The 27051-nt window shown below is 37.0% G+C and overlaps 1 protein-coding gene across 1 annotated transcript in view; it reads right to left on the bottom strand.

Annotated features, from left to right (window-relative positions):
• The window catches only part of LOC121065854 (sodium channel protein type 5 subunit alpha-like), a 36828-nt gene extending 10965 nt beyond the window's left edge, over positions 1–25863 (bottom strand). The window contains 20 exon segments of the mRNA XM_040548971.1: positions 69–242; positions 877–1031; positions 3445–3565; positions 4753–4899; positions 5866–6300; positions 8129–8482; positions 9513–9713; positions 10054–10292; positions 12237–12363; positions 12907–13308; positions 13830–14009; positions 14946–15143; positions 15634–15775; positions 16445–16499; positions 18779–19003; positions 19813–19904; positions 20681–20809; positions 22418–22522; positions 24454–24572; positions 25574–25863. Coding sequence (XP_040404905.1) covers positions 69–242; positions 877–1031; positions 3445–3565; positions 4753–4899; positions 5866–6300; positions 8129–8482; positions 9513–9713; positions 10054–10292; positions 12237–12363; positions 12907–13308; positions 13830–14009; positions 14946–15143; positions 15634–15775; positions 16445–16499; positions 18779–19003; positions 19813–19904; positions 20681–20809; positions 22418–22522; positions 24454–24572; positions 25574–25828 — 3855 coding nt within the window. The 5' untranslated portion in view covers positions 25829–25863.
• Between the last annotated feature and the right edge of the window lie 1188 nt (positions 25864–27051).

Raw genomic sequence — 27051 nt, 5'->3', positions numbered from 1 at the left:
AAAATCAGTGATTCTGCTGATAAGTCCTGCATCAGGACCTGCGTAGAAATGCTGACGGCAGAACTCACATCTACTATAAGAAAGTCAAGCCAGCACCAGGCATTGGTGAAATACTTCTTGAAGCCATAAGCCACCCATTTCAGGAGCATCTCCAGAACAAAGATGAAAGTGAACATTTTGTCAAGAAATGACAACATAGCTTTAATGTGTTTTCTCTCATTTATATGGATGTCTTCAAAAGCCTGAAATCAAAATATACAAATAAAATTTAAAAGTCAGAGACAAGCTTTAGAAAATGAAAGTCTACAATCAATAAGACCCCTTCATCATTCAGTATTTAACTTATGCAGATATGAACCCCATCTTTTACTCAGAAGCATGTCTGATAAGCTTGTAATTCTTCCTGTCCCTTCTCTTTCTTTTTTCTCTATATTGTACACCTCTGTGGACACATACAGAACATGCACACTGGGCTCCTAGGAAGAAAGTATATTTTTAGAAATTAATTTCAAGAACTTTATGCTTTCAGGAGAACTAAAGTACTAAATGTCATTTACTTATTTTAATGATATATAAAAAAACTTTATATTTCACAACTGCAAAAGCCAGAAAAATCCAGTATACAACCAGAATGGGAACAGCTTCTGAGAGCTGCATATTTTTAGCATTGCTCTCTCTCTAATTTGTAATGGTATGAATAATAAATTTGCAATTACTACAATAGCGAATAAATGACTGCTCTGAGAAACCTCTTCCTTTCTCTCCGGATGAGTTCAAAGATATATACCCCATGTTTTCTGCTGAAAGCAACTTGTCTGGGTGCAATTAAAGCTAAAAATGCTCCTAAAGAAATACATGAAATTGTGCTACACGAACCAAGGCTCCACTGCTCAGAAGAATCATGAATATGATAAAGGATTCAAACCAGGAATGTTCAACAATTTGGTAGCAGGTTTTTCTCAGATTCCACCATGTTTGTCCTCCAAAGTTTAGGGCACTGCCCTTATAACAACGAAAGTATCGAACACAACCTGAAAGTGAGAGACAGCAATGAATGTACGTAATGAAAATGAATGCAAATGAAAGGCTGCTCAGGAAACTTCTGGGGCAAGGGAAAGTCCAGGGTCAACTTAAACACACCACCTTAGGCTGCTTTTCACATTTTGCCGTGAGAAAAAAAAAGTAAGGAAACATAATTTTGTTTTCCTCTTAACTGCTATTTATTTCCGGTATACCAGAACAAAAAAGCTAAGAGACAAAGATGTACAGTTATCTTTAGTACTGCAGCATAATATCATCTTTCAAATACTGTTCATCTATTTGAATGTATAGAGCGACATATTTTATATCATATAACCTGTGAGAATATGTCACCTTCTAGCTGGCATATAGGCTCCATAAAAAGAAATATTTCTTTTCAAGCTCACCAGGTTATTTCTGTGATTTTTAATACTTCTTGCAGAAGGGAAGGTGTTAAATGCTGGTTTTGGATGCTTATTCATTTTGCCAAGGATAGATTCACTTTAGCCAAAATTTTCAGTGCTGCGTGCTCTAGAATAACTCATCTTTTCATTATTATGAAAAATGTTAGTGCTTCTGTCATTTCCAAGCATGAAAATCATGTACGTCTGTATCTCATATTTGTATCTTATACAGATATATATTACATAATAATATATAACTCATATATATGATAGTATATAAATTGTGAAGGAAAAAAAAATATATTTCCTTTAATAATCTCAGTTTCTCCAGTGATGTGGATCTGAGATTTGAGATTAGGCAAGGAATGGCACTTGCTCAACATAGGGACCTTTCTGTGCAGAAATCTGTGTTAGGTACAGATTTGCTACACTTTCAACTGAGGTCTCTAACAGTTTTGCCACAGCAAGCACACTCCAGCCTAGGACTACAGAGTATGAAACAAGATGTTTCACAGTTCTTTGGAGCAGGGAAAGAAAAAGCTTCATTTCTTTAGTTCGAACAGCTGCATTGACAAACAATGCCATTTATAAAGTAGTTTTGAAAAAAAAAATAATCCTGAATATCAGAAATCTGACATTAGTTTTATTAAAACAATATGCAAACTGCAATGCGTATACAGTGAATCTCTCAGGATTTATCATGTATAGCATATAATAGTAACAATGTATTTTAACTACGCAGGGAGTACTTAGCATTCAGATGCAAAAACCTCTCTAACTTCAGATAGTTTCTACGTGCTTCACTGTTATCTATTCAATCCCAAAACTGTGCATTAGAAGTTTCATTGACCCAAAAAAGAGCATAGGAAAAAAAAAAAAAAAAAAAAAAGCCAGCTCTGCAGAACAGGTCAATGAGGGGATGGGAACAATTACACCCAGATTTGATTTATCTGTATTCTCATCAGATAAAATATCCAGGAAATAGTGCTTGAGTGGGAAGGTAGTGGCAAGAGGAAGGCTCTGCCTTTGGGAGCAGGGAAGAAAGCAAGGCCAGAGTGCAGTGGGAGCTGCTGCTAGGCTGCACATATGCAAGGCTGGAAAAGTCCCTCCTGTTCGTTTTGTGATATAAGGAAGCTTGAAAGGATGGAAAACAATTAAATCAAGGAGAATTTAGATGAATGGATGGAAATGGTGGTCAGACAGGCTGATTGGGCAAGCAAAGAGCAAAGCAGAAAGTTGAAGCACTGGCAACAAATGAGCCCACAGCTGACTTTTTAATTATTTTTTTTTAAGTTTATTCTCTCCCATCTAATACTTGGAGGACAGTGATTAACCCTCGCTGTCAGTAGTGATAGCTATTGAGAAAAATCTTGAGAGCCATTTCTTTTCTCCTTATGAAAACCACATGCTGTTGTTTCATCTTTGTACGGGAAGATTTCACAAAAGGAGTGAACGCAACCTGCAAGGACAGTTTGTAAAGCTAGATGTTGTACAAAGATTTGATAAGGGATTCCCATGTTATCGTCCTATAGAAACTGACCTTCATCTTAACAGATTCTCTCTGCTTGTTGCACTCTTATTTTTTTGTTGTTATTTTTCATGAATCACTATTCAAGGAAGAAACATCTATCCAGTTGCAAGGCATTAACATATCTGTGTGCCAAATGCCTTATTCCAGTGCCCGTTGTCAGCTGAGATCTGATCCCCTAAAGTGACTTTGATGCTGTCCAGTAGGGTGGAATTTACCTTGCCTTACTATAATTATCTCCTCTTTTGGGGTCTGGTCTTTGCCACTGCCCAGGTCCCAGTTAGAAGCATTCCCCTTGTTTTTTAAGAAGAGGGACTTTATTTTTCAGGTGCCACAATCTCTCCATCCACTAGAGAGAACAATGATTAAGCCATTAGTCGACAACTAAAATTAAGTGAAATTAATCTCACCCTATCAGCTCAGCATTGCTAGAGAAACAGGTTTATTTTTGATATTTCTCATTTTCCAGCCATGTAACCAGGAGAGCCTTACCTTCTGGAAAACACTTTTCTGGAGTCTTCATGTCTTCAGCAAACTCTGGAATCTGCCTCAAAAGATCTTCAGGATTTGTCAGATCCACTGTACTGCCTTCAGAGGAGCTGGCACTGTCAAACTACCAAGCAAAATAAGATCAGGTGTTGATTCTTCCTACATTCAGTTCCAAATGAATAAATTCATCCATGAGCAAATAAAATTCAAAATCAAAACTTGAGTATGTGCTAATATTTCAAATAGGGTTAGTAACGGAATGGACTTTGTTACTTTAAAAGTATATGAGCTTTGAAGTAACAATAGGTGCATTTGACCAGGAGCCAAAGTCATATACTTACAGTATCTACCTGCATGAACCAGCTTGAACTGTTTAATAAGCTCATAAATTAAAGAGATTTTAACTTGCTTATGAGTGCACATAGACCTCAAAGAGGGATAAGCTTTAGCTGGGTAAAACCCAGAAAAATAAGAAAATGCATTAAACAGGAAAAACAGATAAATATAACCTTCTGTCAGGAACTGAACATATTTATGTTTACTGAAACATAATACTGAAACATATTTACTGAATATATTTGTGAATTAAAAATTGGAAACATATAGCGTATTCTTCAGTTCCAAAGCTTTTCTCTGTCCCCTCACACAATATAAAATGAACGATGAGTCATCCGTTTGGTACCAACAACTTACTCTGTGCTTTTGTTTTTATTTTTTATGTTTGTCTGTTGCTGGAGCAGACATTATTTTCTTGAACGTTTACATTATTCAAAATTCATCTTAATTTATTTATGAATAACTACTGACTTCAATTTCATAATGAACAACTCATTTCAAGTATTACATTTCTTGAAATTGAGATATTTAGGACACAGAGCAACTTGCTGGAATTTCCTACTCTTACTTGGAAATATCTCTCTCCTTTTATGACACACACACCCTTTTATTTGTCCCCTACCCCCCTCCCCCTTTTTTTTTTTGCAGACGCCGATTTCAAGAAATGGGAAGTAGCAGAAAATTTTATAAATTATTTATTTGAATCAAATTATTTTGTAGTTTTTCCATTTCTAAAATCTTTATCTCTCCTATACATACATTTTTCTTACAATCAATTTGTAGAAACCCAGCATGGGTTCATTTTCATTCACAGAATTCTGGCTCCATCATTAACCAGCCAGACTGGCTACTGCAAGCTCAGTGTCACTGCCGCCACTGAAATCCACTCCAGCAAATCTTTGAGCAGAAATGTAGCCAAGCCTGACCAGTATTGGAAAGTCAATGTCATATAAAATCTCTCTATACATATGTTACCTCTTTTTGCTCTGGTGATGATGGTTCAGCCTTCCTATCTTTTCCTAGGTAAAGCACACTGAATTCTTCAGAGGAAAGTCCTGACCCCTTGCTCCAGCTTCCTGAATTTTTCCCTCTTTCTCCCCTTTGCCTCAGATGATTTTCCTCCTGAAAATAATCTGTGGGTTAGCAAGGTTTTCTTTTTCTTTTGTGGGAGTGGGTAAATTGGAAGGGAAAGAAAGATAAGATGTACACTTCATTTAAAGAGGATTTCTCTGGTCAAAAGTCATAAGATATGATCTTTTTGAGTTTCTGATTTTACCTAAGGATAGAGATGGGGAATTTTTTCCTAATGGCCATGCAGCAAACTAAAGAATTAATAATTCATAATTCAGTGAAGTAGTCAAAAGCTGGACCCAGAGACTATTGAAGTGAGTGCATAGGGATTGAGATGGAAGCTTCAGGCAGGAAACATTGACACAAGAAAGGGGATATTATATGGTTAAATCAGAACTGAAAAATAAAATCAGGAAAACAAACAAACAAAAAAAATAGGATAGTATATGCTATCATGGAAGAAACATGACCTCAATGGAGATAGCCCATACTTAATACTTCTACCTTGCTCTAATAATTCCTATATGCTATAGACAGCAAGGATGAAAGATAAAGAATGGCCCAGGGCTGTAAGTCTGAATATTATGAATCCATGATAGTGTCCTTTGTGTATTTTTGCTTTGTCATCCAGAAAATAGCAAAATAATTTGCATTATTTATTTCATGTTTAACATACAAAATTCCAAGGACACAAAGGATTACCACAATTTCCCATGGACAACCCATGAATTCTGTAATTATCCATGCATAACACAGCATGTCAACCAGGAATTCCTGCAGTGAAGCCAGAAGTTTATGGTCTTTCTTTTAGGACCATAATTATTTATTTTAAAAGGCTCCAAGCGATCAAGTTACCCTCATTCAAAACATTCTTATTTGTTTCTAACTCAAAATCTGGTAACTCATTGGAAATGGATCAATATATGCCACCCTGTTCTGCTAGAGACAGTCTTTCACCATACATGCATCCTTCAGTATATATGCACCTTAGTATGTCAACATAAAGAAATGTATTACCTGCTTACTGTATTCTATGTCTGTAAACGTGCTCAGTTTATCATCATCTTCAAAACCATCACTTGTATTCTCTGCCTCAGCAATAGGGACACAAACAAATACATTGGGATTGGTAATAAAATCTTCAAGCCCTGCACAGTTTTCCCAATTTTTTTCACCCCATTCATTGCTGTAATTCTCTTTACAATTTTTTCTTTCTTTTCCCAGACCAAGTGGGTTCTGGGCTGTCAATTTGTTTTTCTTTCTGTGTGCTTTCTTTAGATGCCTGAGCTTTCCACAACAGGTGTCCCAAGTAACACTCTTCACAAAGTGAAATCCCTTGTTAATGCGAGCAAAGGCAATCCGAAGATTGTTCATCTCTCCATCATCTTCTGCTGTCTGGAGACAGTCGGTACTGAAAGAATTCAGCAGCAATGCAATGAAAAGGTTGAGGACCTGAAAGTCATTGAAATAATGGTAAAATAAAAAGCCTGGAGAATAGCATTAAGACGTCTAAATTGTAATGTTGAAGAAGACAGATGCTATCAAAGCTCAGTCTTACTGAGCAAACCGAAAGAAAGCAAAAATGAAATGGCTATGACTGATCACATTACAATTGATTAAGTAAATTTCTCTTTCAGAAAGCTTAATATTCTCATGTCCCTCTTCCCCCAAAAGTTGTTTAAAATGGCACCTAATTATTTGGCCAAAACAACTTTTCAAAGGTTATAGTAGTAACAAAGACTACAGTCATGGCCAGTCGTTTTAATAATAATTACTTTTTCAAACTACAATTAAATCAGGTCTCTGTGGACACTTTTCTAAAATTAAATGTAAACGCAGATTCAGGCATAGCAATTCTGTTAAATGTACAACACTGTTGCAAAAATCAGAATTGAGAGTAAATCAAAGTGAGATTTTCTCCCTGTTTTTGAGAACATTTTAAAAGAAATAAATTCAAACACCTTTTTTCTTTTCATTTCATTTCTTTCTTTTTTTTTTTAAGGAATGGGAGAATAAAACAGGTGTTTGTTTGTTGTTGTTGTTAGCTTGGTTGATTAGTTGTCATGTGTGTTGTGTTTTTTTTTTTTTTTTTTTTTTTTTCAGAAGTAGCCTTCTGATGCCATTTGGGATGAGATTTATGCTGCTCAATTTTTGTCATATCAGAAGTGGGCAAATAGCACCACCCTGAGTCATCCAGGAACCTCCACAGTCAGCAGAGAACATTAGACCTCCAGAGACCAATTCACTCCATCTGTCTTAGTTATTCACCTTAGGTTAGAATAAATTTCACTCTTCAATATCTCACTGTTATCTTTCATAATAAGAAAACATAAACAAGGAGCACAGGCTAAGTACTTAATTGTTTGACAGTTAACATTATGTTATATGAATATCACTCACAGCATTTCCTCACCATAATGAATCATCAAGGCATAAAACAGGCAGGACTATAAACCTGGGGATTTGGGATTCAGCTACAGAACAGATATTTTCTATAAAGTACTACGTAAAGTTAATTCTTTTCAGCAGTTTCTTAAATTAAAGGAAGATGGGTATATTAATAATAAGAATGACATGAGAAACAAAGCTAAAAAAACATTTTTACGATTTGGGCAGTAAGAGTTGACTGAAGGGGACTGTGAAGGAAGCTTTCCCCCTAAGCCCCTGCATGGGTTTATGAGGCTGTGCACAGCATGGATCAAGAGCACGGATCCACAGCGGGATCTTCATGGAAGTGATTGGCATAAGCTGTAGCTCTTGCATGTAAATAGACATTCAGAGGATTCATTTATACATATGAATAAAGAAAATCCTGATTTTATTGATAGCAGTGTAGATTCTGCTATTTGCTGATAAAGAATTCAATACACTTGTGAATCCTAGAAAAATAAAATTTTAAAACAAACAAACAAACAAAAAAAGCCACAACAACAACAACAAAAAAAAACAGATTTTAATTTACAGAGAGACTTAAGCATTTAGCTCCGTTAATTCATGCAGGTAAGTCATAATACTTGCTGATTTTTTACATCCAAATCCCAAGAAGAAAAGTTGTTTCCTGTTTCAAGTTGCACATGGAAAGGTCAAGTGATGTTATGTGCAAAAAAAATACTAAATATGAAAATATGGATAGCAACTCAATGCCAAAGGTAGAAGAGGCTTTTAGAGACTATAGCAGACACAGGTAATTCTTCTACATGTGTTTGGGAGACTACTTTTTGTCAGTAAAGTTGACTCTACCACTGATGGGATAAAGAGAATAAAACATTGGAAAACTCACCACTAAATTTCCTATCACCATGACCAGCAGAAAGACAAGAAGGCACAGTGGTTTTTCAGCTACCACCATGCAGTCCCACATGGTTTCAATCCATTCTCCACACAGAATTCGGAAAATGACGAGGAACGAATGGAAAAAGTCCATCATGTGCCAGCGTGGCTTGCCATTTTTGTTTATTTTAAATATGTTGTCTCTATAGTTTGACCCAAAAAGTTGCACTCCTACTATAGCAAAAATAAAAACTATGATTGCCAGGACGAGGGTCAGGTTACTCAGTGCGCCCAGAGAGTTACCAATGATTTTAATAAGAGTGTTTAAAGTTGGCCAGGACTTTGCCAGTTTGAAGACCCTCAGCTGTGTAAAAACATAAAAAGTTGTGTTAGACATCAGCAAAGATAACCCACCTTTGCACTGTTCAGGCCTGCAAAACTATTCTATAAATGTTCTGAGCTCCTCCATCAATATAATGTTTATGGCACTGTGACACTAACACTTAAAAAAAAAAAAAAAAAAAGCATTTATAGATTTTTATTTTTTTTTAATCTGGGCAACATTACAGAGATAAACTGACAACCTCCTTAAGGAACTGGGTAATCCAATTCCCTGATAAAGTCTTGGCCCACACAGGCAGTTTCTTACTTGATACAGATTATGTAATCTCCCTGATGAAGATTACGGTATCCAATTTACATGAAACAAAAATGACCAAAGCTAGGAGACCAGTTCCCATCTTACAATAAAAAGCATCTTTCTTTCTGTAACGCAACCCAAATCAGTCCATACTTTCCCCAGGGCAGTGGTCACAGCACCGAGCCTGCTGGAATTCAAGAAGCATTTGGACAATACTCTCAGACACAGGGTCTGATTTTTTGGGCGGTCTTTTGGGGACCCAGGAATTGGACTCAGTGATCCTTGTGGGTCCCTTCCAGCTTGGGATATTCTATGATCTATAAATAACCTCTGCTGCAGTTGTGATGGAATGAGTTAAAGTAATTGGCATGATAAGCTCTCCCTATTTTTCTTCATAGTACATGATATGAATACCTTACCATCAGTTCATGTCTATTTTTAAGTATTTTTCTTTCTAAATTTGTACTCTGACACTTTTTCCTAAGACTACTTGTGCTAGTATTTCATTTTCAACTCCTGTTTTGTAACATCTCTACCCTGGAATATTTTTTCTCTGAATACTTCTTACTATATTGAAAGGAAATATAAATGTCATTAAACTTCAACTCTAATATCACGAGTTTGACAATATGTTTCTTATTGCCACTGCTTAGAAAATAAATCATTTCCTGCATGTTAACTGCAGACAACAGAAGTATTCTCTATTGTATTCACAACATAGTGCTTTATACAATAGAGTAAATGTAAGGCTTACCAGTCTGAAGGATCGTAAAACTGACAGGGTTCCTCCTTTTCTTCTCTCTTTCTTGCCTTTGTGTTTGGGTAAACTCAATTCAATTAAACTCAATGTGACAATTATGCTGTCAAAAATATTCCAGGGCTGCTGAAAATAATAATAGGGATCTAGAGCAATGATTTTTAAGATCATTTCTGCAGTGAAGATTCCTGTAAAGACCTGTGACCAAGAAACAGTGGCATCAGCATAAAAGTTGCCATGAATTTATCTTATCTTTAGACTATGTGTCCACAAATATAGTAAACTTTCATGGACAGGCCAAAAAAAAAACCAACTATTTTTATGAACTTTTAATGGAATTTTTATTAAAATGGGGGGATTGTTTTCTGCTTTTTCAGGAGTGTGTTAGAAGGGCATCAATAAAATCTTGGAGTCAACTATATCAGAAATTTAGAGTTCCCTAATCTTTCATTTTTACAGCTACTTTTTGTGTCTCAAGTGAAAACACTCATCAATCAATCCTTGGTATAAAAGGTCAGAGAGTTGAAAATTTGCTTACCAAGTTGCCTACATTAAGCATTGATTTAAAATTATCTGACATATTATTGTGTTCCAGTGCCATGAACAAAGTGTTCATCACAATGCAAAGAGTGATGGTGAGATCAATAAAAGGATCCTTTATGAAAGCAGCTACTTTTTTCTTGATTCTCAACCAAAGTGGACAACAGTCCCAAATTAGATACTTTAAAGCAAAATCTTTCAGGCATGGCGGGCATCTCCGTTGGGATTCTTCAAGTTCTAAAAACAAAAGAAAACCCCATTGTAGTTAAATCGTCGCTGAGGAAGGTGGTGAAATACTAACTTCAAGGAGTCAAAAGACCTGAGAAGAAAAAAGAACCTGAAAACCCATACACAGCCCCAAAGCTTCCCTGCACTTTCCACCACTCATGTAAAACCTACACCAAAAAAACACAAAGATAAAATTCAGAGAAAATTGGATTCAAAATTAATTGAAGGGAAGTTACTTTAAAATCTGTTGGATCAAGCTTTAGGTACAGACTCATCCTAGGATCATCTGACCCAAATCAGATGTTTGGGATGTAGAGGCCACATCTCAGCCTCTCATCCTTGGAGCTCTTGATAGGCAATATAGCAGCTAAGGCCCTTTTCACCTGATCCTTATGTAGACATCTAGGACACTGGCTGTATCACACACAACATCTCTGTCTCCATTGACTCTTAAAAGAGTTTAGAACAGCAGTGGTGGATGTTCAGGTGAGGCAAACCCAAAAGACTGTGCCCAAAATTTCACCTTAGGCCACTTCTGTTGGAAAGTTCATGCCTATCATTTTCCAGCTGATGCAAGCTGATACATCTCAATTTTCTATAAGCAAAACATGGAATAGAAGCTGTTCTGCTAGTGTCATTTAAAAGCTTTTGGTCAAATATAAACCTCATGGCTTTTCTTCCTTCAACATGAATATTAATGTGTGCTCAAAAACACTTTTATCCCTATCGAAGTTCTGTGCAAATTCATTGACAAACTGGACCTCACTAATCATTCCCTTTCTGTTTGTATTTAGGTTTAAGTAATTAGTTTCTGTGGATGACAAAATTTTTCAAATGTCTTATGAGCTGAATCTGACTTGTAACCTTTTCTTCTTTGTACATGTCCTTATTTCCCCTCCCAGTTCAGTCGCCATTTCTTCTCCTCTGGGCTCAAGTCTCCGATTCCACCCCACATTACTTATTCAAGTGTGATCACCCTGACTCAACCCCGCTCCAGATCTAGCTTTTGCTTTCGGTTCCTCCTGACCAGATGGCTTCTTCATTTACCCTGTGTGGATCTGGCAGAACCGGTGTTCAGATCCCAGCAAAGACAATCTCTGCTCCCTGTTCTGATACCTATTCTCAGTTTAATCCACTTTCACTTAGAGCTACGGGGAAAAGCCTGGTTCCATCCCAGGTCACAGCTGAATGTCTGCAGCACAGCCCAAATTATTGTTGAATTAAACTTGAAAGCAAGGCTGCATGGGATGTGTTTCCACGGAGATTTTCCCAAGAGTGATTTAGAGAAATTTAAGAAAAGGGACCATCCTGCCAAAATGCTACCCCCCTGCCAAATCCTACACTTGTTTTCCAAGAACTGTTGATAGAGATCCAACACAAAAACATAAATTTCTTCCTCATCCTGGTCCAGAAAACATCTGGACAATTTAGATTTTATTTTTTTTTAACCTCCAGAAAGTTCTGCAGTGAAACTATAAAGTAGCATAATAACAGTAAGTGATACAACCCTTACTACCCTCAAAAATTCACATGGAAAGGTATGTTAAGCACTCAAACCCCAGGAAATGCCACAATTAGTTTTGCTTGTGTAATCCTAACATGGGATTCTGCATGTGTACGTCTCTACCAGTGACACAACAGTAGTCACAGGGTCAGGAGGAGAAGCCACTGTCCCAGTCCTGCTCCTCACCCACTAGAGAAATTCCACCCACCCACCATCATTCCAAGTCCCTCCTCTGTCTGTCTTAAGAAATGAGATCTTATGATAGGCAAAGGATGCGTTCCAGTACATAAAAACTGTGTGATAATGCTTAAAAAAAATAATCCAAATTAATGATGAAATTCCTACACAGCTACAAATCTATGTTAATGTTTAAGAAACGTATTAACATTTTGGTCTTTTTCCCTAGCATTACCTTATGATTGAAATAAGCATAACAAGGAGCCACTTACCCTCCAAGACACTGGTAATTATGCTGACTGCACTTGCTGCCCTTTGTCTCTGAAATGCCTCATTAAAGTACTCCACTGACAGATGAGGATGCAAATGCATCATGCTGCTCTCATCATTTACAGCTGGCTGCTTAAAGAAGTAAACATGATTAGGGAGATACCACAGGAATAAAATGAAGTAGGATGCAATGATGGGTAACTATGAAAGTTAATAGGAATGATGACAAGCAGCCAGATAAATGCACCATTCTACAAGATGTAATAGGTGTTCAGAACGAAGGTCCTACACTTCTGTAATAATGCTGCAGTAAATGGATCCCCCAAGCATGTAATAGCAACAAGGCAAACACAAATCTTGGAAATAGGTGTAGGAGGGCAAACAGGCCCAGAATATATTCCAGGGACTAATGGAAAAGGAGAGGGATGAGGGGTAAAGTGGTAGAAAAACATCTCTACCCACTTGGTAAACTTACAGGCAAAGCTTCTGTATGATGCTAGAGTTGCTGTGTAGGAGAAAGAGGTATTGCTCAAAACAATCACCCTGGGTGGGACATAGAATAAAAAAGCTCTCCCTGTTTGTTACAATGCCAGCATTAGAAACATACCTAAAAATCCTACCACTGATGGAGAAACCATAATATGAAGTACATACTTAACAACTTTTTCTTACCAGATCACCCTTCCCTGGGTCTTCCATTACTGGCGGAAGTGGAACCCCTTCAGTAGATGCTGGATCTAGACCGTGCACCTTGCCATTCCCTCCTCCCATCACCGAAATCATGCCATTGCAGTCATCGGTGTTGGTCCACTTGCCTCCCTGCCCGCAGCTGGGGGTAGCAGGATGGGAGCCATGGCTTGCTTGGCTCTGCACGCTGCAGCGTCTTCCCACCTGCGGCACCGACAGTGACCTCCCCTGGATTTCGTTCTCCCCTGCACTGCGAGTCTCCTCGTCACCAAAATCCACTTTGGAGTCGACTTCTAAGGCAGGTATTTGGAAATTGAATACACTCCCGTGGCTCAGCCTGCGTTTCACCTGATTTGCGTTGGGGCCGTACACCAAGCCAAGGAGAGCCTGAGAGCACAAAGAGAGAAATAAAGAGAGAATGGCATAATATCGTAGAGAAGGTTTGGGGAAGCGATAAAAGTTTAGAGTTTCATAACATTTTCTATCAACCATAGCAAGTCCAAAACTCTTATTTAATTTAGATTATTCAGGAAGGATTTTGTTTAGGTTTTAAAAGGCAGATGATAAAATCTTGCCAGCTGTAGTAGCTATTTTTTTAAAAAATTTTTTAACAGACAAAGATGGCATGAAAGTTAAATTCTGATCTTTGTTCACATTTTCTATTTTTTTGAAGCTATAGAAAATGTATTTTAACTCTTATTGTAATTTCCTTTTATCCTTTGCTTATGGTATTTCCTATTTAAATTAAATTTTACATATGATACCTCCATAGTCCATAAGGTTGTTTATTTTAAAAGTTAAAGAGTGATCAGCATTTGTAATAGGATTTGGTTTGTACTTTCAAACAGTTTATTTTAGTATTAAAATTAGAAAAGCTGTAAGGATCCCAGATTCAGACAATAGATTACCAACTTTCGTTGACTGTCTGTGGGCTGTAACTTGGGAAATTGTTGTTCTTCATAATCTTCTATCCCCAAGGACTTATTTCTCTTTTTCCTATTGCTTCTTTCTTTGATTTCTTTGGTAGACAAAGGAGAGGCTTCGAAGGAGCTAATTGACAGGATATCAATCCCTTTAGCAGCCAATGACTAAAATTAAAACAAAAACATAGATGGCATTTTTGCTAGATACATAGAATACAAGCAGCAAGAAAATACTTCTGTGCTCCATAATATCTCATCTTAACAATCTGTATTTCACAAAAGTCAGTAAAAATCTTCCAATATGTGATAACAGTAAAAGAAAGAGGAGAGAATTTCTGCACCATATGGAGCACTGAACAATTTACTATTTGCAGTATGTTACATGACCACATGTACTGGGCTTGCCAGGGGCAAAATAATCATATTATAGCTGCTATTCCTCCATATGGCAGAATTGCTTACAATAAAAATACTCAGTTTTAAAATAAAGCTATACAATATAACTTTTTTTCCCAAACAAATGCTCAAGCAGTATTAAAATTGAGTCTTGCTTTTGCACATCCTTAAGACTGTATTCACACTGTGGTTAGCTTGCCTTCTCATACTGAATTTAGGGCAATATTTTGTTCCAGAAAATTCTAGACTATTTAAGTTACAAATGATTTTTTCACTCAACTACAATAGGCTTTGTTTCAGATGTTAATGCAGTTGATGTAAAGAATTACTGTATATTTCTGTGCTCAGCAATCCACAACAGTTAAATAGAACAGAAAGAAAAAGGCATCTATATGTTATTTTGGAAGCTACTAGCTGATGGAATTTTACATTTTCCAGTTTTAAAATATTACTTTTCTTACACCAGACTTTGAAGATCATTATCCACAACAAAAAATCATGGTTGGAACAATATGGGAAAAATACTCAGCTGAACAAGGAAGTGCTCCTGTATCTCTACAAATCAGTGCATTCAATAACTTAACATATGCTCCTGTTCCCACAAGTGACTGTATATCTGTATACTGTGTGGCTGTATACAAGGAGATATGCACTTTATGTGATTAATAACAGTGTTGAGACTTACTTTTGCAATAATTCACATACCTCCTGCTCTTTCTGCAATAATTCCATTGCTTCCCGAAATTTCCTTTCCTTTGCCTCTGTTTCAGCAATAGTGGCCTTGTTCTGGTCTTCGTATGCCATTGTTACTACGGCCAGAATCAAGTTGACTAGATAAAATGAGCCCAGAAAGATGACCAGCATGAAGAAGAGTATATACACCTTCCCAGAAGCTCTGAGGGTCTGTAAGCACAACACCCCAGAGATAAAAAATACTGTATTGAATATCAAATAGGCTTTCAATGTGTCTTTAAATTTTTCAGAAGCACGCAGCTTTCTAGACACAATGCTTTAGGAAGCTTAAATATATCTTCCTTGGCCCCTTTTCTCCACATCTTTTTCTCCCTCTTTCCATGCCATCACTTGTAAACCCATGAGGATGACTGAGGAGGCACCGTTGCATTTTTGAAGGACAGTATGAAAACTTTTAGTGTTTTTTCTGAAGTCCCTAATACAACAGGTTAATAGGGATATTGCTGGGAAGCACTTCAGCATCCCTTTTCAATGAGTCAATTACGGACCACGGCTTGCTGGAAGGGAGAAGAGAGTATGCAGGCTTAATGATTCGCAGCTACTTCTTTTATTTGAGATTTCTTGTCCTCCCTAACCATTTTCTGCTTCGGATATTGCGCTACCTGGACAACCCATTCTGAACAATACACAAAGCTGGTACCTGCTGATACAGACGCTCCCAGTAGTCCTGGGTCATCAGGCGGAATAAGGAAAGAAAAGCCCAGCCAAAGGTATCAAAACTGGTGAAACCGTAATCAGGATTGGGCCCAATTTTCAAGCATGTGTATTCTGGAGGACAGGTCCTAGAGGTAATAATAACTGCAGCTCATTCAATGTGGCAGATTCTGGAGAAAAACTTCAGTTTATGTGAGAGTTGGGATTATTATTCAGCTTTGTATTTTATTTTACTGCAAGCTAATTTTCTATACTAGGCAGTATTTGGCTGGGAAGTGGGATGGGAAAAAGCAGCATCCACAATCCAGCAACAAAGAAAGACAGGCTAGAGAAGACCCCCAACCAAAGTCAACTCCCTCATCACCATTCCCATCTCCTGCCCCTCACCACAAAGCAACCACGTCTCCCTCCGTGCCCAAATCTGCTCTCCAAATCCATGTTTTGTTTCCCAGTTTAACAATCCCAAGCCTTCACAAAGAGAATCATGTCTGTCCTGTCCTGTAGGTGAGGCCCTTCATGTTCTCAACTCTCATACATCTGTGGGGAAGAGAAAGATAGCCCTTCTAGAAGGGCTTGAAGGAATTTAGACTTGAATAAGACAAATGCAGGTTCATGCTTCGTTCTTTACATGTATTAAATTATCTGATGATCCACCGTATTTTATTGTTTGTGTTCCTGTTTCTGCAGTCAAGGAAAGTCAGGAATCATTCCTTTGTTTTCATCTCTTATGACTGAGCAAGCAGAGAACTGTTCAGACAGAAAACTTCCGAAGAAGAAATATTCTGAAGTGCACTTACCCAGCGCCGGGACCACATAGCAAGATGTCCGAGGAGTCTGGCTTCTGAGCAAAATGTTCTATTAAAAAAAAGGAAAAGAAAGGTAAAACCAAAGCACTTTCTAGTCTGTATCTTCTATCCTTGGAGTGGTGATGGTACCAGTGAGCTGTAAGTGTACATGCACACACATACAAATTGCTGTGTAGTAAATATGAAAAGAGCACTAAAGAATAGAGGTTTCCAAACGCACAGCAACTACACCATGTTGCAAGATGTCCTGTCCTCATTTATACACATACTTCTGCGTATGTACAAATTTCAGACTGAAGGAAGCCCTTAAAATTAAAAGTTTTTGCAATATCACTTTGGGCCTATCTGCCAAAAGCATATCAAGAATAGAAGGGCGCAGGTTCAAGCACAGCCCCAGGTTTGGTTGTTGTTAGCACACTCTCTGCCACAGTTCTGGCAAATGACAATTAGCCCTCTCCAGGACAGAGTTTGGACACTTTTGGGGGTACCATAGACCATTTCCAACAAGCAATAAAAACAAATCACTGGTTTTAACAAAAAGAAAGAGTATTTGGCTATACAGATATAAACCATGACGTGTAATTACTCTGCATAGCTGGAAAACAGGTCCTAACCCTGCTCAGCTGATAAACACAGATTTGTCCATTAGGATGCTGAAGCCATGCTCTTTTTGACCTCTTCCCCTCTTAGCATGAGTTACTCTGATGCCTGAGCTAGCAGCAGACTGAAAGTAATAGCTTCAATGCTAATAGCTAATTAGCACCATTAAGAGGTGGGTTTCATATCCCAGATGCAAGGCACATCTCATCTCTTCCTGGTGCTTCTCAAATCTCAGCTGTGCTCATCAGATAAGTCAGTGTGATTCAGAGCCAGCACAGGAATCTTTAATATCTGCTGTGCTGTACCATGTAAATATACCATAAAGAAATGAGTCACTATCTGGGCTACTTTCCACCCAAATTTTGTTCATCTCTGCTCCTGCCAACTAACAAAATATAAGATTCCAGGACTGAGCTTCAGAAAACTGTAGCAACACGTAGGGTCCATGTTGGAGATGGGAACTTCACACTAAGTCAGCACCAAAACAGCCTGTGGAAAACACACCCAAAAAATCACTATAATTGAAAATTGGCCTTATAGGGCTGTAAGTCATAAGTCCTGTAGGAAAGACAGCCAGATTCCACTAAACTTGTCTGGCACCTCCTATTCCTTTTGCCATCATTGCATGCAAGATGGTTGGGAAGGGAACACGACAAAGCTTGAGAAGCAACACATCTTGAATTTCTTGAGCCCTACTATCTCCAGGCCATTGCCTTTATATTGCTGCAATGTTCTGCATTTAATCAATAACAGGAAAAAAGAGATATTTTTCTTGTTTCTTTAGCACAGAAAATTTTTATTTCTAGCTAAATTTTGTCACATCCACCGTTTCTTTTCTGTAGTACTCTAGTCTTTGACTTTCTTTTGAAGTTTGCTTTCAGTTATGACCTTTTCTAACATTCTGTGTATGGAAAATACTTTGTTCTTATGTACTTTTTTCTTGGTAGGTACAAGAGGTTCCTGCAAAAACTATCCTCAAAAGTATTTATATAAAGACTTTCTCCCCCTGGACTATGAGGCTATTAAGAAATCTTGTCTGAACAGATCTTACACACCAAGTACATACAAACAGCAATACGGTAGGGCTTTTTTATGTATTTCAACATTTCCTCTACGAGTATGTTTTTGTTGCTGTTCTGAATTCAGTGGTGATGAAGCTTTCTTCATATTTCTGGTGTATACACTGTCTATTTTACATTTGTTTTCTTCATGTACATTGAGGCTTTTCCTTCACCACAGGGCTTTTCATTTCTGAATAGCACCTTCCAGTTGCTGTTCCTCTGAGAAAGTTTTGGTGCCTTTTCAGATCTCTGCTCTACGCTTCCACCACCAGCTTCAGTCAAAATATAGGTGAAAGATGTCTATTATATATATCTTACAGATGAAATAAATAATTGTCACATATAAGATACACATGCTGTGAAGAAAGATTTTTACTTTTAAACAAATTCCTCAGTTCAAAGCTGAAGACTGCTTAACTAGGCAGCAGAATGAAGATGCTAGAACTCTTCAGCATAACGCAGAAGCTGAACTTCAGGGAGTTTCATCAGAGAATGAGCTAATACATATTTCAGTTATTGTCATATCATTCTGATGCTCTGGCAGTCTGAAGAGCATTATCAGGTAGTTGCTCATCCAAATATTCAACCTCATATACAGCAGTGGTTACACACGCATGCATAGGTGTCTAGAGTGCCATATAAAACAAGAATTAAGGAGAAAAATTACCTGTATAATTAGCAAACATTTCATAGGATTCCCATGTTTTGTTCTGTAAATACTCTTTGATACTGGGATCTGTATAATTCCTGATACACTTCTGTCTCAGATTGCCCTTGAAAAGCTGGAGGCCTATGAGGGCAAAGACACTCAGGCAGAAAACGGTCAGGATCATCACATTGGCAAGTTTCTTAACAGACTGGATAAGTGCCCCTACAATGATCTTGAGTCCTAGGGAGACAGTGTACAATGGAAAAGCAGGATGAAAAACTTAGAGTACTGAATATTAGAACAATATTTTCTCTTCATTTGACTGACCCTACAATTTCCAGATGTTCCTTCACTCCCTGACAAGGACAAGGGACCAGGGATAGCCTAGTTATTTTTTATCCAGAAATTGATACACATAGTTCACATGAAACAACTGAGAATCAATGAAGAATCTAGAAACAATAATGAATATGATCAAAAATACCAGAAAGAGAACACAGGGGCAACCCAGTGGTTCTAAGTCTGTGTTTAGTCATGAGAAAGCAACCACTGACTTTATAACTGACGGAAAAGTTGGGGAAAAAATATTGTCCCAAAGATGATGTAAGATAATTCTGTTCAGTCACCAGAGGTGTTTCTGTTGAACCATAATACATAGACTAACTAGAAGAACAAAAAAACAGTAAAACTGACATAATAAAGCGTTATTGAAATAATTTTAATATAATAAAATTAAATTGAACACAAGATTCTTTCTAATGATTGATTTATTCTGTTTAGTCCAGCTGGACTGAGATAGTATTTGTGTCCACAAATTCAGCTGCATCTGCAATCAGTGAAAGATACAGCAGGAGAAAGAAAAAGACAGAGAGAAAGAGAGAGAGAGAGAGAGAGAGAGAAAGAAAGAAAAAGAAAGAAAGAAAGAAAGAAAGAAAGAAAGAAAGAAAGAAAGAAAGAAAGATAGATAGATCAGAATAAGCCAATATTTTGATTGGAGTAAAGAACTGGTTGTAAGTAACAGAAAATATTCAGCAAATAGATTTTTTTACCTGGGACTACTGAAATGGTTTTTAAGGCTCTCAGAACCCTGAAAGTCCGAAGGACTGATACACTCCCCAGGCTACTGAATGCTCCCACATACCTGTGAAATCAGGACACTCAAAATGGAGTAAGCAGGACACTTATTTTACAGTGTTCATTATTAATTCTTAATCCTCCTGAGTTTATTTTTGAGCATTAAGAAACTACTTACCAAGTATTTGTTTGAAGATTCATACAATAGAAAGCCATTTCTAGATTATTAGAATTGCTTTATAAAGTAGCTCTTGGTTTGTGCACAGTTGATTTTGTGCCAGCACCTTAAAATATTATGTACTCAAAATATAAAGAAAGATAACACTCAAAATTATTAATTTCAGGCTGAAACAGCCAGAACTGGTTTGATTCTCTCTTCCATCTGTAGCAGCCTCTAACCAGTATGAAAGCTGCAAACCAATTGCTCAGACCATGAATTTAAAGGGAAAGAGATCAAATTTAATCCACTGTCCTGGTGTCAATACAAATCACTCTATTTTCAAATTCACACTTTCATTCACAGTATGAATTCATATTGGACATCCCAGCTATTACAAATGCATGTAAAAGGACATGTAAATTCACACAAAAATGCATGTAAAATGTATGTAAATTCATGTAAAAGGACTGCAGAGTGGTATGAGATGGGATTGAACAGTTAACTGTATCTTGCTCTGCACAGCTCCATTCCCTTCTTGAGTGACTAATGCATTGTTATTATACAAAGAGTGATAAAACAAGTACAAGAGTCAACATCTTAGACAATTTCAGATACAGAGCAACAAAAACTTCAAATACAGAGAACGTGTTCAAGTAATCCGTATCTTATTTGTTCTCACTTACGCCATAACAATCACACTGAAATCCAACCAGTTCCAGGGATCTCGAAGGAAAGTGAATTCATTTAGGCAGAATCCTCTTGCCAATATTTTTATCAATGATTCAAAAGTGTAAATGCCAGTGAAAGTAAATCTAAGGAGGGGAGAAAAGTGCCAAAGTAAAACAGCAACGTTAGGAATTAATGGAAAAGGGTAAAAGACACAGTAAGACCATTTACTGCCTAGACCAGTGAACCAAGCCAACACTGCAGAGAAGTGATGGAAAGAATCCTATTGATTTCAGTGTCTTCTGTCACTATCTGACTTGTATGTAGTTTGAAACAGTAGTTGACATGGCTATTAACATGAATGCCTGTGACGTTTTTTGGCATTCAGCAATTTTTTCAAACTCTTTTATGTGAGTCTCCAGAATTTGAGAAATACAGAAGTTCTAGCTAATTGCTAAAATAAGCATTAAAACTCACATCTTCCTCTGGTTTCAGGTGGACAAGTAAATGTATGATATTCTGTGTATTATTTACTTTGGGCACACTGCATCCATTTCTGTGCAGAATGTTTAAAACACTTGAAAAATACAACAGTACACGATTTTCGATTTAAGATGGCAATTATTCTTATTAATGGAAAATTATCAGTAAAAGCTCTTCTGAACTTATTGAGTGCACTTATCATTTCAACAAGATAGCGATCTCCCTACAGAATTCAAAAGGCGTTCACTTGGTAGCCAGCAAATGCACTAATAAATTATATGTATGTAGTGCTTCCCTCTTCATTTGGAAAGAAGTATTCTAAAATTATTATTAAAATGCATTTGAACAGTACTTCTGATGCCAACAGCAGATATAACTCTTATCTAACCTTTAGCGCTCTCAAAAGTAGGGAAGTATCCCAGTGTCTTATGGAGATACGTATATAAATACCTTACATCTTGCAGATTCTCATTCCTGCTTGCATAAGGGTTTGCCACTCCCAATGATATCATGAAACAGCATGATACTGATGTTTCAGTATCATGAATCATGAAACAGTCAGAAACAATTTAATGACCGTTTTTAAACCAAGTATTTTGGAATCTTTTCCTTTCTATTATGTGTTAGAGGTATCAGAGTTCATATTCTAACATACTAATGCCAAACCGAGAACTTGAAAATAAATAAATAAATAAATAAAATAAATAAAATAAAATAAAATAAAATAAAATAATAGGATTACCCAGCTTAAGTGTGACTCCAAAGGCATGCATTTGTTGTGTTGTTGCAACAATTTGTTGCAACAATTTGTTGCAAGGGTTGGCAGTGCTGAAGATAAGAGCTTTATTTTTTAACAGTGTCCCACAAGCCAGGAGTTTCCAACAGAATATTTTATTAGAGCAAATACTCAACATTTCAATATTATTAAATATAATTTTAAAATACAGCAGCTCTTGATGTTCTTTATCAGTGTTGGCAACAATAAGAAACGTGCCTGGATAAAAAGCAAATAATTACTAACTTCAGAAAGTAGGATAATGAACTGGAGCGGTAGGACAGACAGGACTTCAGTGGAACGTAATGTACACTCATGACCTCTTGTAACTCCACAATTATTGTAGTTATTGAGTTTAGAGACAAAAATACTCCGTCAAAGCAAAAAAATAATGGTTATTAAACTCATAAACTACTGTGTGTGAAGGCTGCAAGATAGGCTAAGTAATTAATTAGAGGTACAGAGTTAAAATGCATACATACCCTCAGATACTTACTCAACATATTTGTTCCATGAAGAAGATGCAGAACTCTTAGACTCATTCTGAGCCATGAACACACAATTAGTTATAATAGTGCACATTATAAACCAAGTGAATAATGTAAGTCATGGGAGTGAAGGCAAAGAATATGACATTGATTTAGAAACATATTTACATATATATTCCACTGGTTATAAACTTAATACTTTTTTTTTTTTTTTTGAGTTTAAAGCACATGTAAGATCTGCATGTACATGTAGATTACAATACACTGCTGTTGTTATTTATGTCATCTTAACTGCTGTACAGGCTAGAGATCTGCTGCTCTGTGCATTGCAGACTTGGTAAAATGATCCCTAACCACTGAGACAGACTGAGAGAAATGATGCATTTTAAATTTAATTTTACAGCAGAGGAATTTTTAAACAGAGACTGTCTGACTTGTTCAAGGTCTCAGGGAAAATTGGGATAGAGTTGAGAATTTAGGCTGATATCACCTAAGCTCCAGTCTTCCTTTCACAAGGAAGGTTGGTATAAGTTCATATGTCTAAAACATATTTCACTGTTCTCTTTCCACTTTTTGTTCTCCTCTTCACAACCTGTGAAATTTGTGGAGTTTTATCTTCAAATAAACTGAGAAATTTTCAAGTGCTGACAGCAAGGTTTTGTAGGTAACAAATTGAATGTCTTGATCACCGCTGCAGTGTAAATGATAATAAAGTTGTCCTCATAAAACTCCAAAGTAAGTGTATTTTTAAAAAATAAACTGAATATTTCACAAAAGTTAAATAGCACCAGAGGTCAAACACCTGAAGCCCAAAACTGACTAAACTGGAGACCTGTACTCTTTTGAAGTGACAGTGCAAAGTCTGCCATGATATTTGTGGGTGTCTCAAAGGACATTAGATGCTTATGTTTAGACAACTCTTGGGGTTGTCCACGTGCTCTTTGGGACCCACTGACTATAACGTATGAATGGGAACTTGGGCATCTAGCTCACATGTTGATATTTGAGCTTAAGTGCCTGTCTCTGGAGCTGAATCTCATGTCTTGTGTCATACCACACTTCTGAGCAACCCAGGAGGTAGATGTTCATGGGAAAGACATCTACCCTTTCTGTCAACAATCTCTTCTGTCCTCCCTCAAATTCTCCTGCCTTTAATTGTAGGCATCGTCAAATACTGTCACAAACCTAAGAGCTGGACCACTAGTGTTGAAATGCCAGCATCAGCCAACTTGCTGCCCAGGGAAACCCTCAGAGGAGAGCCGTCACTCCTCTAGGGATGTCTGTACCCTGCTATGGCCACAGCTGCAGACTCATCCCAGTTAACCCAGTGCTGCTGAGAAGATGGCTGGAAACCTAGCATGATACACTGCAGACCATGCTGGGCCTGATTCAGCCATGAGTGACAGCTTTTTTTGCCCTGGTCTCATTTCCAAGTACCAAAGTGGAGACCTATACTAGTGAGTCCCATCCCCTAAATGTATGACTTGGGATCTGTATTACCTTTTTATTTCAAAGACATCCTTCTTCCCTACAACAGCATCCCTGAAAATTTTCATTGTCATATACCAAAGATATATTTTTAAAATCTGATTTCCAAATGAAACAAAGTCTTCAAAATTGTTCTCTGTGTTTTCATATGTGTACCCATCTCATTGGGATCTGCTTTGGCATGGGGGTTGAATTTAATTCTCACGGTATGTATAAACAGAGTATGAGATAAAGGATAGAGACCTTATTCATTTTCTCATTGAAAAAGGATTCAACAGAAGATACTGATTAGACATAACATAATCAACATCAGAGAACAGTCTAAAACACAAAATAGCTAGAAAATCAGGCTTCAAAACCCTCAGTACTCATGAAACTATTTATTACTAAATAGCACAAGAACATCAAACAGGAGTAATTTCTGAGGTAATCCATAATTAGAAGCTGTCTGGAGTGAATAAAAAGCTATTCATTCAGTGCTGCAAGGTATAACAGCACAGGATTACACAGGTCTTTGTAATTAAAAAAAGAGTGAATGAAGCCAAGAAAAGGATATGAATGTATTAAAATTTTAATTGCTGTTCTTCGGATTGGATGGAAAGGACTGAGGATCCATAAGGCACGTGTAGCAGTAAACCTGAAGATTGTTTTCTGTTTGTTTAGCACTATGAAAATCTTTAAAATAAAAATAAAGCAACATGAAATAAAACTTTCAGGAAATTGAGCAGAGAACACATTTTTGTATTACATCTAGTTCTATGAATGATGAGCATGACTTTGATATTAACTTCACTCTGCTTGTTTAAAAGAGAAGACTCTTCATAATATTTTGCATTCCTTTTATCATAAATTGATATCCATTAACTATCAAAATGGAAAAAAATAAATGTCAGCGTGAACTTCCCTTTTTAACTTTGATCCTCGTTAAGAGTTTTGCACAAAACAAATTTTGCTTATGACTATTCTCTTTAAGTTGGACCTCTCATAGAATCTCACTATACAGAGGTAGAAGGAAGACTTGCAGCCTTTAACATTATTTGCTAGTATTGATAGTGATCTTCTACCTCTAAGACTGTAGAAATTAGCTCAAGGTATTAAGCAATACTCAAGCAATAAACTTAATTTCCAGTGGATTAGATGTCATTTCTCTGTTTGTTATTAAAAATCATATTCTTCTATCCTTCCTGACTAGAATATACAACTTGAATAATTAGGTTTTATGTATCCATCAGCAAACGTTTTTTTTAAAAAAATTACACTTAGATGATCATTTATTGTAAATGTAAGCAGAGCACAACCACTGAGTCAGAAGACAGTTTCAAACTATAAAAATTAAGAAAATTTGCAAAATAATTATCATTTCTTGTAGATCTGACTCAAAACTTCATTTTCTTCCTTTATCCATTTTATGTTCGATGTTTCAATTCTGATTTAAATGCTAATGAAGTTTATATCATTTAATTCCTATAATCCAAAATTAAGCTTTTTTTTTGTCTTTTAGAAGATTACAGCATGTCGTTCAGCTGTGCTAACTTTCTGCATTATTTCAACCCAGAAAGTGATGATAGTTTTTCTACACAAACATAACCAAGACTGTTTAAGACATTGTTCACATAAACACTTCTTAGCAATATAACAAAACAAATTAAGATCTAAACATTTTGGTTGGCTCTAACCTTGCGATCTTTGTAGTACGGGTCAAGATCTTCCAGTGGTTCCCCAATGAGCTCTGGAGGAGGATTTCCATACAGAGCTGGTAATTTCTGGAAAGCTTTTAAGTCAAGTTGAGGACGTGGTTTCTCCTCAGGTTTCTGGTCTATGATATTTTTTTGACAATCCTTCTTGGCAGCAATTCTCTTTTCAATAGCAGCCAAAGATTCGTAAGTGAACTTACGGAAGTTGTTTGTACCAGAGAGTATGAACTCAGCCATTTTTCATTCTTTGCTTCCTGTCACTGATTCTGTTCAAACAGAAACAACTGAAAGAGAAATCAAAATTGGTAACTCCGGAACAGATGAGTTATGAAAATTAAACATTTTGCCCATGCATGTCCAAAAACATAAATTTCTGAGCCATCTTCTAAAAAAAAAAAAAATAGAGAATCAATACATTTTTCAATGAGATGTTTTTTGTTTTGTTCTGTTTTGTTTTTTTAATTATATGTATCTGATAGGATGTAGGCAGACCTCTGTAACTTTAAGAAGGTATTTACACCACCTTATTTAAGATACATGTTAGCACAAATGCTCTTGAGCTATTATTTGGACAAACCTGAGGTTCTGGTTTAATCTTGGAACTGGGATAGTAAAACCCACTGAACTGCAACACCATCAACTATGTGGAAGCTGCTTCTGAGAAAGACCAAAATTGAAAATGACTGTGCCAAAGTAAATATTCAGATGGATAAGCCATCCTGATGGTGCCATGGACATCAGCACAGGAACAAACAGTGTACAAGTGTCAGAAGAAAGGCCTGCTGGGTGAAACATCACTGGAGATGGCAATATACCCTTAGCTTTGTCTGGAAGATCTTTTGTTCTGTAAACCCATTCAACGATGGATGCTGTGTGGGAAGAGGAGAAGAGAGTAGAGAGAGAGAAGAGGAAGAGGAGAGGGAGAGAAGACGAGACTAGGGGGTGGTTTGATTCTCTTTGGGATCAACTGAGAGCTGGAGGACATTGTGGAAAGCCTCAAAGCAAGCCCATGAAGTCCACATACGTTGACAGAGAAAAAATTTGAAAATGGTACACACAGTAAGATGATCCAGACCTGCATCCTTGTGCTAGAAGCTCTGTAAGGATATTTCTTTGACGTTTTTTCTTTGATTATGGCCTCTAGGAAAACACTATTGATTCAGTACACAGTTATGGAGCACCTGAGCCAGGGCATTCCTACTCGCAGACTTTGAAATGATCCTGTCTGTTCCAGGGCTGGATCACTGCTGAGTCTACATGAAAGAATTTCAAATTGGAAGCAGCCAGGTCTTTCCATCCAGAAGCTGCCACCATCACTTCAACATGGTCTTCAAAGTTGACTACATAACTAGCAGTCAGAGCTCACCTTGGAAAGTTTAGATAATGACCTGCTCTTGTACCCTTCCTTCCTACGCACTATATGAGCCATCCCAGGAAAACACCAAGTCTGAATCAAGAGG

This window comes from Cygnus olor, chromosome 2 (genome assembly GCF_009769625.2).
Source record: "Cygnus olor isolate bCygOlo1 chromosome 2, bCygOlo1.pri.v2, whole genome shotgun sequence".
In the NCBI taxonomy this organism is placed as follows: Eukaryota; Metazoa; Chordata; class Aves; order Anseriformes; family Anatidae; genus Cygnus; species Cygnus olor.
This window is presented reverse-complemented; position numbering and strand designations above follow the sequence as displayed.